A 14,556-nucleotide genomic window follows, 5' to 3' on the forward strand; every position below is an offset into this window, starting at 1 on the left:
CTGTTAACTGTCATGCATGCACCAATTTAAAAGTATGCCTCTCTGATCAGCTTTATAAAGTAAACTTTAGTCAAAAGAAATAAAGTTTTCTAGGTTCTCACAAATGAGTGTGCATTTTATTCTCAATACACAGCATTTAAGAGTCTAGCTATACACAGCCTTTTGTTACTTTTTTTTTTGGTTGATAATAGGCACTTTCTAAGAAGAGAATTTGTGGCCCAGAAGACTCTGAAATTCAGTCTTTAGTACCCCCCTTCATGAGCGGATCTGTCCGAGCTGTGGTAGTCTATTGTATCAACTCAGCAGAAGTCCAGCAGTAGAACTGTGTGCAAAAAAAGCTTTAGAAAATTGTAACCAGAATAAAATTATAGAAAAGCAGTTGTCTGAGTTGAGCAACTTAACGTCTACTATTTAGTTTTCTTTGCTTTCTAACCACATTTCATGTATTACCTCTAGAAGCAGTTAAGAATCAGGTGTGAACAATTCTGTAACCATGTTTCATTCTTTCTAAGTCACAAATAAGCTACAGAAACTTGTCTATTTATATTTTTTATTTTATATCATTCTAGTTTAATTTTTGATATGATTACTTAAATGTATTTTGTTTACTTGTTTCTTTGCTAAGAGCCTTTAACTTCACCCTTGAACAAGTTTTAAAAAAAACAAAGAACATTCATCACCTTTGGAAAATCACCATCTCTAACATGAGTTGTTAAAAGGCCCTTTTACCCTGTGATGCAGTATTTCTATAATATACACTATATTAATAGTTTCATATTTATGGGGTTGATAAAAATCAGCTTATAAGATGGTGGCTGTTATTTAAGACAGAGGGAGTAGGGATATCCTTACATAAGAGTTTATGATTACTATCTAAGTATAATGTTAAAAAAGGAGAGGTATAGTTGAGCAAAAATGCAATTCATGCACAAACCCCATAGCAATAAGTTCTCAGCATCCCACACAGCTATCTGACTGAGGCAACAAAACAGTCATTTAAATGGAGCAAACACTGCCTATTGGGGAAAATAACCTAACACTAAGTTACAGAAAAATATCCTATGGAAAGGGATCACAAAATGGCACTAACATTTTAAAATGTTGAATGCTTCCCTGGCATTAATTTATAATTTTAACTTAACAGAAGAGTGAGGAAATGACAGCTCAATACAGTCGGCCTGAGATCAAATTTGTCATGGCAACATTGGCAGGTTGGACCCTGATTCTTTAACTATTACATTGCCTTGGTTAACAAAAATCATACCTTTTAAAAGTATAGAGATTATAAATAAATGTAAAGTGTACATGCAGTCAACTGCATAATATACAAGCGATATCTATGTTTTTAATAATTATCTTCTTTGGCAGGCCAGAATCCAGCTGGACATGCAATATTTACATATCAAAATCCATATTGTGTTCATCATATTGAAAGCAAGTGAAAATATATATATATGTATATACTGTATATACACACATATGTATATAGATGTATATACTGTTTTTAATATATTAACAAATATATATGTGTGTGTGTGTGTGTGTGTGTGTACATATATATATATATATATATATATATATATATATTAAAAGTGGATTTCATCTTTGTCAGATTCAGGTGACTCAGGCCTTGAAACACTAAAAATATCCTGACATGGTATTTGGGGAGGTACTTGGAGCGGCATTTGGGATTTGGGAGAAGAGGTCGGGGGCACACTTTTTTCTGAAAGTATTTTTAAAATTTCTGCCACCTGCTTCTCCAGGGCAGTCATTCTGCAGCTCAGCAGCTGAATGTCCTCTTTCAGTTCGTGCTTGACTTCCTGCAGTGTGGTCTGTAAGGCCTGCTCAGGGATGGGATAAAAGGGGTGCTTGGCATCAGCCTGGATGGGGCTATGCTCTAGTGGACTTCGCGCCTCCCCAGCCTTATCCAAAAGAAGGTCACTTTTTGTAATGCCACTGTCACAAGAATCTGTTTTTCTTAGTGGATTTTTGGTGACACTGTTCTCTGAATCACTGCCCTTGGGGTCCTCGGAAAGTAGCCCCATCGACTCAGCTTTAGTGACATTATTCCAGTCTTCCTTCTTCTCCTCATGGGCTCCCATATTATTCTTGAGTCGCAGCCACCCTTTCCCATTTCCATTCTTCATTCTTATGGGGCTGTTGACTTTGAGACATTTGGGGTCAGCACCGCCACTGGGCTTGAGTTCCATGGCATCACGGTTGTTTTGTTTGAGGGACTCGCTGGTTTTCACATAGGCCAGAGATGTCTGAATGGGCGTAATCTGTGACACGGTGACCACACTGGTGCCAGTGATGGAGGCTCCGTTCTGTAAGGAGCGGCTTTCTACCTGCAGCTGGTTCCGCTCAGGGTCACTCTGCGTTGACCCCTGATTCCGCAGCTCCTTCTGCTGCTTGAACTTCTGGAAGAGCTTTCTTACCGGGTGGTCCACGGGTATGCTGAGGGTGACCTCATTCTTTTGCCTGAGGCGCTCCTCCTCTTCTTTCTTCACATCACTGATTTTGCGGAAAATGATCTGTGGAGGGGAAGAGAGATAAAAAACATGATTATAAAAACAGTAGGCATAGAGGGAACTTACCTCAACATAATAAAGGCCATATATGACAAACCCACAGTCAACAGCATTCTCAATAGTGAAAAACTGAAACCACTTCCAGTAAGATTAGGGACAAGACAAGGTTGCCCACTCTCACCACTATTATTCAACATAGTTTTGGAAGTTTTAGGCACAGCAATCAGAGAAGAAAAAAAAGTAAAAGGAATCCATATAGGAAAAGAAGAAGTAAAGCTGTCACTGTTTGCAGATGACATGATACTATACATAGAGAATCCTAAAGATGCTACTAGAAAAACACTAGAGCTAATCAATGAATTTGGTAAAGTAGCAGGATACAAAATTAATGTACAGAAATCTCTTGCATTCCTATACACTAATGATGAGAAATCTGAAAGAGAAATTAAGGAATCATTCTCATTTACCATTGCAACAAAAAGAAACAAAACCTAGGAATAAACCTACCTAAGGAAGCAAAAGACCTGTACTCAGAAAACTATAAGACACTGATGAAAGAAATCAAAGATGATACAAACAGATGGAGAGATATACCATGTTCTTGGATTGGAAGAATCAACATTGTGAAAATGACACTACTACCCAAAGCAATCTACAGATTCAATGCAATCCCTATCAAACTACCAATGGCATTTTTCACAGAACTAGAACAAAAAAATTCACAATTTGTATGGAAACACAAAAGACCCCGAATAGCCAAAGCAGTCTTGAGAACGAAAAACGGAGTTGGAGGAATCAGGCTTCCTGACTTCATACCATACTACAAAGCTACAGTAATCAAGACAGTATGGTACTGGCACAAACACAGAAATATAGATCAATGGAACAGGATAGAAAGCCCAGAGATAAATCCACACACATATGGTCACCTTATCTTTAATAAAAGAGGCAAGAATGTACAGTGGAGAAAAGACTGTCTCTTCAGTAAGTGGTGCTGGGAAAACTGGACAGCTACATGTAAAAGAATGAAATTAGAACACTCCCTAACACCATACACAAAAATAAACTCAAAATGGATTAAAGATCTAAATGTAAGGCCAGATACTATAATACTCGTAGAGGAAAACAGAGGAAGAACACTCTACAACATAAATCACAGCAAGATCCTTTTTGATACCCCTCCTAGAGAAATGGAAATAAAAACAAAAATAAACAAGTGGGACCTAATGAAACTTAAAACCTTTTGCACAGCAAAGGAAAGCATCAATAAGACGAAAAGACAACCCTCAGAATCAGAGAAAATATTTGCAAATGAAGCAACGGACAAAGGATTAATCTCCATGATATACAAGCAGCTCATGCAGCTCAATATCAAAAAAAACAAACAACCCAATCCAAAAATGGGCAGAAGACCGAAATAGACATTTCTCCAAAGAAGAGATATAGATTGCCAACAAATACATGAAAGAATGCTCAACATCACTAATCATTAGAGAAATGCATGTCAAAACTACTATGAGGTATCACCTCACACCAGTCAGAATGGCCATCATCAAAAAATCTACAAACAATAAATGCTGGAGAGGGTGTGGAGAAAAGGGAACCCTCTTGCACTGTAGGTGGGAATGTAAATTGATACAGCCACTATGGAGAACAGTATGGAGTTTCCTTAAAAAACTAAAAATAGAACTACCATGTGACCCAGCAATCCACTACTGGACATATACCCTGAGAAAACCATAATTCAAAAAGAGTCATGTACCATAGTGTTCATTGCAGCACTATTTAGAACAGCCAGGACATGGAAGCTACCTAAGTGTCCATTGAAAGATGAATGGATAAAGAAGATGTGGTACATATATAGAATGGAATATTACTCAGCCATAAAAAGAAACAAAACTGAGTTATTTGTAATGAGGTGGATGGACCTAGAGTCTGTCATACAGAGTGAAGTAAGTCAGAAAGAGAAAAACAAATACCGTATGCTAACACATATATATGGAAACTAAAAAAAAACAAAAAAGGTTCTGAAGAACCTAGGGGCAGGACAGGAATAAAGATGCAGATATAGAGAATGGACTTGAGGACACGGGGAGGGGGAAGGGTAAGGTGGGATGAAGTGAGAGAGTGGCATGGACATAGATACACTACCAAATGTAAAACAGATAGCTAGTGGGAAGCAGCTGTGTAGCACAGGGAGATCAGCTTGGTGCTTTGTGACCACCTAGAGGTGTGGGATAGGGAGGGTGGGAGGGAGACACAAGAGGGAGGAGATATGGGGATATATGTATATGTATAGCTGATTCACTTTGTTATACAGCAGAAACTAACACACCATTGTAAAGCAATTATACTCCAATAAAGATGTTAAAAAAATAATAATAAAAATAATAAAATCTTATTGAAAATAAAAAAATAAAAACATATGACTTTATACTTGTGTGACAAGATACCAGTTGTACTTTGTTTTATAAAGAAAACCCTTGAAGATAGGGTAAGATCATTTCTAAAGGGAAAAATATTTCAATGCCAGTTAACAGATGCAATACACTTAAAATTCAACGTAGAAACACTGATGAAGCTTGCTTAGCTTACTTAGTTCCACTTCCTTGCATATCAGAGAGGGAGTATAGTAAAGAGACAACTGAACAGAGCTATTTGCTTTCATGTTCATGTTCCCATTTCATAGAAAATATATAAATATATAAATGTAAACATTTATGTTAGTATATATATACATGTGTGTATACTTTTATGTGTAAGAAAACATTTATCTCTTAATATTCCTTGCAGTACATCACTATGTTTTGTAAGGTTTTCTTTTGAATCATATAGATATGCTCCAAAGCCATTTTTAATGCCATCTGCTGTTTAGAGGCCAAACGGTAAGAGTTCTAGGCTATAAAACTACTGAAAAGTTAAACAGTTTACCAACATAGCACCTGGGTTGGGTGGGAGGAGGGATTAAATTTATTTATGTGGCTCCAGAGGGCAGAACAAGGATTTATACTTAGAAGTTTCTGGAAGGTAAATACCAAGTCAGTATACAAATTTCATTTCCAACTACTACCTATTAATTGAATAAATTGCCTTGAAAACTCATGAAACTCACATCACTAAAATAGCCAAACAAATATGAATGTTGTCTGTATAATACTTTCACTGAGAAGGAGGTTGGACTCTTCAAATTCCAATATTCTTTAAAATTCAAATATAAAATTAAATATATAGTACATGTAGCATCAGATGACTATTCACAAATAAGTAAGCATAAATTTTATTAAAAATATATTTTGAAAATAATACTGGGAAAAGTTACAACTCCATCAAGAGAAATTTAAAAGGCTATGTAAGAAATTATGACCACTTATATTATCAGAGTTGGAAATGAATTTGGTAAGCGTGAGATTTTTGATCAGTCATCTAAAGAACAAAATAACTGCAGATGAGGGTTATAAGGAATATTCACAAGGGAGTTATATTAATGTGCTTTCAGAATCAGACAATTTTATGACGCTAACAAAATTACTTACCTCCATCACCCTCTCTCATTAAGCTGTTGGTTAGATTAGAAATACATGTGAAGCACATAGTCTCCAGCACATAATAGACGTTCAAAATATGCTGGTTGTCTCCCCTGAACTCTCGTAAAATACTTGCTGTTTGAAAACATTTTCATCACCTCTTGGAGATTCAGGAGCTTCCAGGAATAACATAGGCATTGACCTTATACTAGAAACCAACACTAGTGATGATCACTGTAAACACAAAAGTCAAGGAGAAGCAATCCTCCATCTAAAAGCACATTTTCTAAATTAAGATTGATACACGAAATATAGCTTATCAAGTGGCAATAATTTGTATTTTAAAATAAATATTCTCTAAATTCAATAACTGTCCATTAACACCAGCATATTTTTCCTTCTCTACTGGCACATGAAGTTGGGTATTTTTTAAAAATGTAATACTAATCTCTAAGTCTGACATCAAAGTTCTAGGAGTTTAATTAGAAGTCTTTTAAAGGGTTGACATGTTTCTTATGCTTCCTGAGTAAACAGGGCCTGTGCTAAAGCTTCAAGATATTAACACTCTTTGGACAGGACAAATCAAAACATGGAAACACAGATACTCTACTCCTATATCATCCCCGTTCACTGAAAAGGGATTTACTTTGATTCCATCAACTGACATGACATCCTCCTTCCCACTCCGCTCTGACCTTGATTGCCTTTTTAAAGGTAGTTACTTAACCTTGGAAAGACATAGCCTTAGTGCAGTGTGGTAACTGAGATTACCCTTCGTGTTTGGGGAAAAAAGCATCTATTTCAAATGAACAGTGGAGGAGGGCACAAAGGGGTGTCAGATAAAATGCAGGACATCCATGCAATATTTAGGACATACACTAAGAAATCATGCATTATTTATCTGAATGGGACATACTGATACTGCCATGTGAAGTTCACAGTTTATGAAAGATTTGGGGTTCCTGGAGACTGAGAATCTGTGGACATCTTAGGCCACAGCTTTATGTTTTGAATTTTCAATACAACGGCTAATAATTGCTTATAATTACAGTATGCTTACCAAGTTTGGGATGCTTTGTGATTTAAGGGTATAATGTACCCATGTAAAATATCAGAAGAAAAAGCCTTCTTTATCCAGTTTCCCTTACCACCAGCCGGCCCCACCCCACCAAGAACCAACAAAGGCATTTGCACTGCTACTATTAAGTGGAGAACAAAGACTCCTAATGCCAAACTACTGAGAACAAAGAAAAAAAAAAAATTCTGTCACAGGGCCAGGCTGCCAGTCTGCATCAAGGGACAAATGAAATAGAACTGGGTTGGCATATTTTGCCACCAAGAAAATGTAAAATGAAATGAGAAAGAATGAGGTTTTGTATATGGAAGACAGAATCCTAAGAGTTCACAACTGGATTTGATAAACTATTTACAATAACCAGGCTTTTAAGCCAGAGGTCACTCTAAAAAAACTATTGGTCTGAATGGAGTTTACTGAATGAGACTAAATTTATTTTATTTCTTTTGACTGCAGAACAGAAATTATGGCTTATTGAAAAATACTTACAAAAATTTTCATATAACAAAGAGGTCACAAACATATTATCTCATTTAACTGTCATAACTACTCTATGAGATAGGTCCTATTATTCTCATGTTACGGAAGAGCAAACTGAGGCACAAAGAGTTTAAATGGTTTGCATTAGGTCACACAGCTAGTAAGTGGCCAGGATACAAATCCAAGGAGTCAGATTACAAATAGTCTTAACCATTATACTCTACTGCAGCTCCTCAAAATAACTTTGACACCACCTTCTGGACCCTGTGAAAACCTGGATAGGTGAGTGGGTGAAGTAGGGAGTGATATAGTAGTTTAACAACCAACAGGTAACCCTTCATAGAGCATTTGCCATGATGAACCATCCCTCAAAGTGGTGAATTGAACAAACAGTTGAAGCTCTGTGCTTGTTAAGCAAGTAGAGAGTTGACAAATTCTTGCTGAGTAGAATCAGGTTCAAATCTTTGACCCACAAATCAATCTTTAAAGAACTTGAATCAGAATCCTTCAATTGTAAGAATAGAATGACATCCATTAAGAACTTATTTTCTAGTTGATGACAAAGCAAAACTTTCCTAATGCAAGGTAAGAGAATATAGGCCCTGAAATTAAAAACAAAAAAACAGGGTTGATTTTATTATATTTACAGGGTTTAAAGACTAATAATCTACTGAGGTGTCACAAGCAGTTGATCTATGTCTTACATGTAAAGCATGATAGCTTTTTGTTGTATCTTAAGTTATAAAAAATTTATTATATAACAAATAAGAAAAAACTCACTGTATTTCAAAACTTTTAAAGGTAATAAGCCATCCCTATAAGTTCTTATAGTTTTGAAGATCACTTTATGACCCTAAACTCCAAGTTTGAATAACAATCTATTTTTATTACTAAGGAGACTACATTTCATCATAAAAAAATAGGATGGAAATTATTCTACATTACTATTACAAGTATGAACATTCTCAAAATATCTGAGCTCATGCTGAATCTTTCCTTTTAAAGAAGTGCTTTTTACCTTTAACTTTTTAATCATGTAAAATAAATATAAATCATGTAAAATAAAATGGTTCAAATTAATAAGGAATAGAAAGATTGATAAATTTTATTTAGTTAAACCTTCCAAAACAGTGTATAGTTTAGTTTAAAAACCTGCATGCTACTTTTTGGCAATTGAAAGAATCTTCAAACAATGAGTTTTCATAATCCAGTTGATTCTTACATTGGTAATGTGTCACACACAGAGTAAAAATTTTCCTGTTAATTCAATAATTCAATACATAAGCTATATAGATGAATTCTGCTTAATGATAACATGGAAATGATGATGATTATTCCCTAGAAGGCAAAGATTAAAAAACAAAATCCCCCAAAACATTATTTTAGAAAATGTTAAAGGATCTGAGTGAAGTTCATAGGAGATCAACTTACATGAATTAAATCAAGTAAAAAAAATATATATCCATGATTATCAACATGGTGTTTGATAATCAAATTAGCTTTTAAAAAATGCAACATTTGTTTTTTTTCTCAGTGTTAATAACCTAGAACCTTCTGCACTTGATGTATTCTGTGTCTTTTGCCCAATGGCAAATCAAATTGCTAATGAACACCAAAAAATTAAGGACAAAATTAAAAAAGAAAAATCACGAATCAGGCTATGATTCTAGCCACACATTTCTTGGTAGAATGCACAACAGTCTGTACTCTCTCTATCAGCAAAGAGGTTTATTTCATTTAAGCTTTTCTTCTTGTTGCTTCATTAGGTTCTGGGGAGCCCATGCTAGAAGGTTTAATTTATTTAAATGATAAAATCTTCTTAAACTTAACAGGGAACATGGCCAACTGAGCTTTCCATTTCAAAAGTAGGACATTTGATCATAAAAGGGATACCAAAATTAAATAATTTGAATGTGTACTGAACTTTGAAATCCTATAAAGGCAAGGGAAAAAAAGGGGTTAGAATCATTTATTTAATGACATGGATTTAGTGTTATGTAATTTGGAGGTTAGAGGTGTGCTCTCTGAAACGACCCATCACTTTCCAGATCTGTGAATTGACTAGGAATCTATAGCTATATGCAGTCAAGCAGCAGCTCCAGTTCATCTGATATTTAAGGATCTAGTTGGTTTGGTTCTTTGGTTCTTTTTACTGCTTCTGTAAACTTAGTCACTAATTCTAACTCTAGTCCTTTCAGTCATTCGAACCTGAACTAATACAACAAAGCGGTACTTATTAAACACTATCATGTATACATCAGAGGCTATAAACTTTTCTTAACAAAGGCCACAGTGACAGCTGTGGTGGGTGAACATGTGTGACTGAAGGATAACAAGATGCATCACACTCTGTTAGAAATATGGTTGCCTCGCTTCATTTCAGCCACTCATAGACCTATAGGCTCTTCAGGGGCAAGGAATGTGTTACAGATCTAGTTTAGCCTCTTTGGTCCTAAATAAACTTTGAGGAATTAATTAATTAACTGATTAATGTAAAGAAAAAGGAAGGAAGGGAGGTGAGTAGAAAGGAAAAAGGACGTGAGAAAAAGAATATGTTTTGATTTTGTTAATGTGTTGGGAAATGCCTAATGTGAATAAGGGTGGTGAGTAAGATGCAAATGCAGGACATTCTAGAATTACTGATACAATTACATGTTTTTATAACTAAAGTTTTTTTTCATTAAAAAAATAATAAAATAAGGAAGCTAAAGTCTTCAAAACCAAGAATATAGCTGTTCCAAGGTAAAGCTGGCAAGGTTTAGATTCATTGTCTCAAATACTGCAGTAATCCATGATTTGTCCTCCTTGCCTCAATTTCTAGCTTCATTTCCCTTTATTCCATTCTTTGCTGTTGTGTATCAGATATGATAGTGTCCCACGCAAAAAATCACAAAGTAAAACTAAAGCTCTTTAATCAAGTCAGCAAGCCTACCGTGGTTCAGTCTACCTGCCCCTCCAATCTCTATTTTCTCCAGTCTCACTTGACCTTAACACACCAGCCACTGAATCACTTTGAGATCCAGCATCTAATACTGCACATATTGTTCTCTCTCCTCCTAACCTGCTGGGGAGCTCCTCCTTATCCTTTAATCCTCAACCCAACTGTGCTCTTCTTTATGAGGCAGGACCAGCTACATAATATGTAGGGCCAAATACAACATAAAAATTCAGGCCCTCTAACATCATGCTTAATGGTAAAATACTGAAAGCTCTCCCCTGAGTTCAGGAAAGAGAAAAGCATGTACCATCTTGCCACCCCTATTCATCATTGTGCTAAAGGTTCTAGCCAGAGAAATTGTCAAGAAAATGAAATAAAAGATATCCAGAATGAAAAAGAATTAAAACTATCTTGATTTGGAGATGACATGATTAGGTACACAGAAAATCCACACGCGCACGCACACACACACACACAAAACTATTAGAGCTAATAAAGGAGTTCAGCAAGAATACAGGATACAAAATCAATATAAAAGTTAGTTGTATTTCTATACACTAGTAATGAACCATCTGAAAATAAAGCTAATAAAATAACATCATTGAAAATAGCATCAAAGAGAATAGAATACTTAGGAAAAATTTTAACAAAATAAGTGTAGGACTTATACACAAAAACTATAAAACATTGTTGAAATAAATTAAAGAAGACCTAAATAAACAGAAAGACATCTCATGTTTATGGGTTGAAAGACTTAATATTGTTAACATGACAGTATTCCCCAAATTGATCTGTAGATTTAGTTCAATTCTTATCAAAATTATTACTGCTTATTTTTCAGAAATTGACAAGCTGATCCTAAAATTCAGGTGCAAATGCGAGGGACTCAGAATAGCTTAAAAAAAATCAAAATATACGAATGTAATTGGAGGATTCATACTTCCCAGTTTAAAAACTTATTACAACGAATTAGAGAAATGCAAATCAAAACTACAATGAGGTATCACCTCACACCAGTCAGAATGGCCATCATCAAAAAATCTACAAACTATAAATGCTGAAGAGGGTGTGGAGAAAAGGGAACCTTCCTATACTGTTGGTGGGAATGTAAATTGATACAACCACTATGGAGAACAGGATGGAGGTTCCTTAAAAAACTAAAAATAGAACTACCATGTGACCCAGCAATCCAACTCCTGGGCATATACCTGGAGGAAACCATAATTCAAAAAGATACATGCACCCCAATGTTCATTTCAGCACTATTTATAATAGCCAGGACATGGAAGCATCCTAAATGTCCATCAACAGAGGAATGGATAAAGAACATATGGCACATATATACAATGGAATATTACTCAGCCATAAAAAGGAACAAAATAATACCATTTGCAGCCACATGGATGGACCTAGAGATAGTCATAGTGAGTGAAGTAAGCCAGACACAGAAAGACAAATATCATATGATATTGCTTATATGTATTATCTAAAAACAAGGGTGCAAATTAACTTATTTATAAAATAGAAATAGAGTCATGGATGTAGAAAACAAGCTTATGGTTATGAGGGGATAAGGGGGCAGGGATAAACTGGGAGATTGGGACTGACATATACATACTATTTACTATATATAAAATAGATAACTAATAAGAACTTGCTGTACAGCACAGGGAACTCTACTCAATACTCTGTAATGGCCTATATGGGAAAAGAATCTAAAAAAAAAAATAATCCAGAACATGAGGAAAAGAACCTTGTTACAAAGCTATAGTAATCAAGACAGTGTGGTGCTAGCATATATATCAATGGAACAGAACTAAGATAAATAAATAAATAAACACATAAATAAATAAATATACCTACGCATTTATGGTCAATTGCTTTTTGACAAGGATGCCAAGGGGGTTCAATGAAGAAAGATCAATCTTTTCAACAAATGGTGCTGGAGCAACTGCATATTTACCAATAAAATATGAATATGGATGACAGCCTCATACCATATACAAAATTTAACTCCAAATGTATCAAAGACCTAAATGTAAGAGCTAAAACTATAAAATTCCTAGAAGAAATCCACAGCACAAATTTTAGTGACCTTGAATTAGGCAAAGCTTTCTTAGACACCTAAATCTCAAGCTACCAAATATATTAAATAAATAAATTGGGCTTCACAAAAATTCAAAACTTTTTTGCTTCAAAGGACACTATCACGAAAGTAAACTCACAAAATGGGAGAAAATATTTGCAAATCATATACCTGATCTAGCATACAGAATATGTAAAGACCTATTACGATTCAACAATTAAAACACAAAAAAATTTAAATTTAAAAATAGTTACAATAGCCAGAACATGGAAGCAACCTTAATGTCCATTGACAGATGAATGGATAAAGAAGATGTGGAACATATATACAATGTTAGTCATAAAAAAGAATTAGTCATAAAAAAAATGAAATAATACCATTTGCAGCAACACAAATAGACCTAGAGATTATCATACTAAGTGAAGTAAGTCAGACAGAGAAAGACAAATATCATATGATATTGCTTATATGTGGAATCTAAAAAAGAAAATGATACGAATAAATTTATATACAAAACAGAAATAGACTCATAGATATAGAAAACAAACTTATGGTTACCAAAGGGGAAACGGTAGAGGGGGAGGGATAAATTAGGTGTGAGATTAACACATACACACTACTATATATAAAATAGATAACCAACAAGGACCTACTGCATAGCACAGGGAACTATACTCAATATTTTGTAATAACCTATAAGGGAAAACAATCTGAAAAAGAATATATATATATATATGTGTGTGTGTGTGTGTGTGTGTGTGTGTGTATATATGTATATGTATGTATGTATAACTGAATCACTTTGCTGTACACCGGAAATTAACACATCGTGAGTCCACTATACTTCTATAAAATATATATATATATATATAAATGGTCAAAGAATTTGAACAGACATTTCCCCAAAGATGGTATACAAATGACCAACAGGCACATGAAAAGATGTTCAGCATAATTAGTCATTAGGGAAATGCAAGTCAAAACCACAATGATATACATTTCACATCCTCTAGGATGGCTATAATTAAAACATAACAAGTATTATTAATAACAGAAAATACCAAGTGTTGGGAGGATGTAGAGAAATTGGAACCCTCATTCATTGCTGGTGGGAATACTAAGTGCTACAGCCTCTGTGGAAAACACCTTGGCAGTTTCCCAAAAAGTTAAACATAGAGTAGTCATACGACCCAACAATTCCACTCCTAGGTGTACATCCAAAAAAATTAAAAACATACAGTCATGCAAAAACTTATACATGAATGTTCATAGTAGTATTATTCATGATAGATCAGAAGTAGAAACAACCCAAATATCTATTAATGGATGAATCAGCAAACAAAATGTGGTATAACTTTACAATGGAATATTACCCTGCCATAAAAGGAAACGAAGTACTGATACATGCTACACCTTGAAAATATGACCCTAAGCGAAAGAAGCCTAACACAAAACGTTATATATTGTATGATTTCACTTATATGAAGTGTATAGAATAGGCAAATTTAGTCAGAAAATATATTAATGTTTTCCAGGGGCATGGGTATATGGGAAATGGGGAATGACTACCAGCAGCTGTGGGGTTTCTTTTTGGGATAATGAAAATGTTCTGGAATTAGATAGTGATGATGGTCGCACAACTTTGTGAATATACTAAAAAACACTGAATTGTACACTTTAAAATGGTGAATTGTATGGTGTGTGAAGTATATCACTACAAAAAAAGCAGGTCTCCTTGTTCAAAATTATTAAGAATTTCAAGATAGCAGCAGCAGAGTATTCAACCAAGAGCAGGGCTCTTCTAAATGCAAGGCCTGCACGACTGCACGGGTTGGGCATCCATGAAGCTAGCCCTGCTGGGAGGCTTTCACTTACCGCCCCAGATAGAATTGGGTCCATCCTATTCTACACTCTAATGGCAT

The 14,556-nt window shown here is 34.9% G+C and overlaps 1 protein-coding gene across 2 annotated transcripts in view; it reads right to left on the bottom strand.

The window, feature by feature from the left end:
* Positions 1-610: 610 nt before the first annotated feature.
* Positions 611-14,556, bottom strand: part of KCNH5 (potassium voltage-gated channel subfamily H member 5) — a 326,164-nt gene continuing 312,218 nt past the window's right edge. Inside the window, exons 11-12 of one of the 2 annotated variants that reach the window (XM_027111440.1) lie at positions 1,580-2,534; positions 611-1,529 (exon numbers count right to left, since the gene is read on the bottom strand). In XM_027111440.1, the coding sequence (XP_026967241.1) occupies positions 1,587-2,534 (948 nt within the window). In that variant the 3' untranslated portion in view covers positions 611-1,529; positions 1,580-1,586. Of the gene's footprint in view, positions 1,530-1,579; positions 2,535-14,556 lie in introns of those variants that run through there. The other variant, XM_027111441.1, reaches the window with a different exon arrangement.

This window comes from Aethalodelphis obliquidens, unplaced genomic scaffold (genome assembly GCF_003676395.1).
Source record: "Aethalodelphis obliquidens isolate GAN/ISIS:26980383/991018 unplaced genomic scaffold, ASM367639v1 scaffold10, whole genome shotgun sequence".
Classification (NCBI taxonomy): Eukaryota; Metazoa; Chordata; class Mammalia; order Artiodactyla; family Delphinidae; genus Aethalodelphis; species Aethalodelphis obliquidens.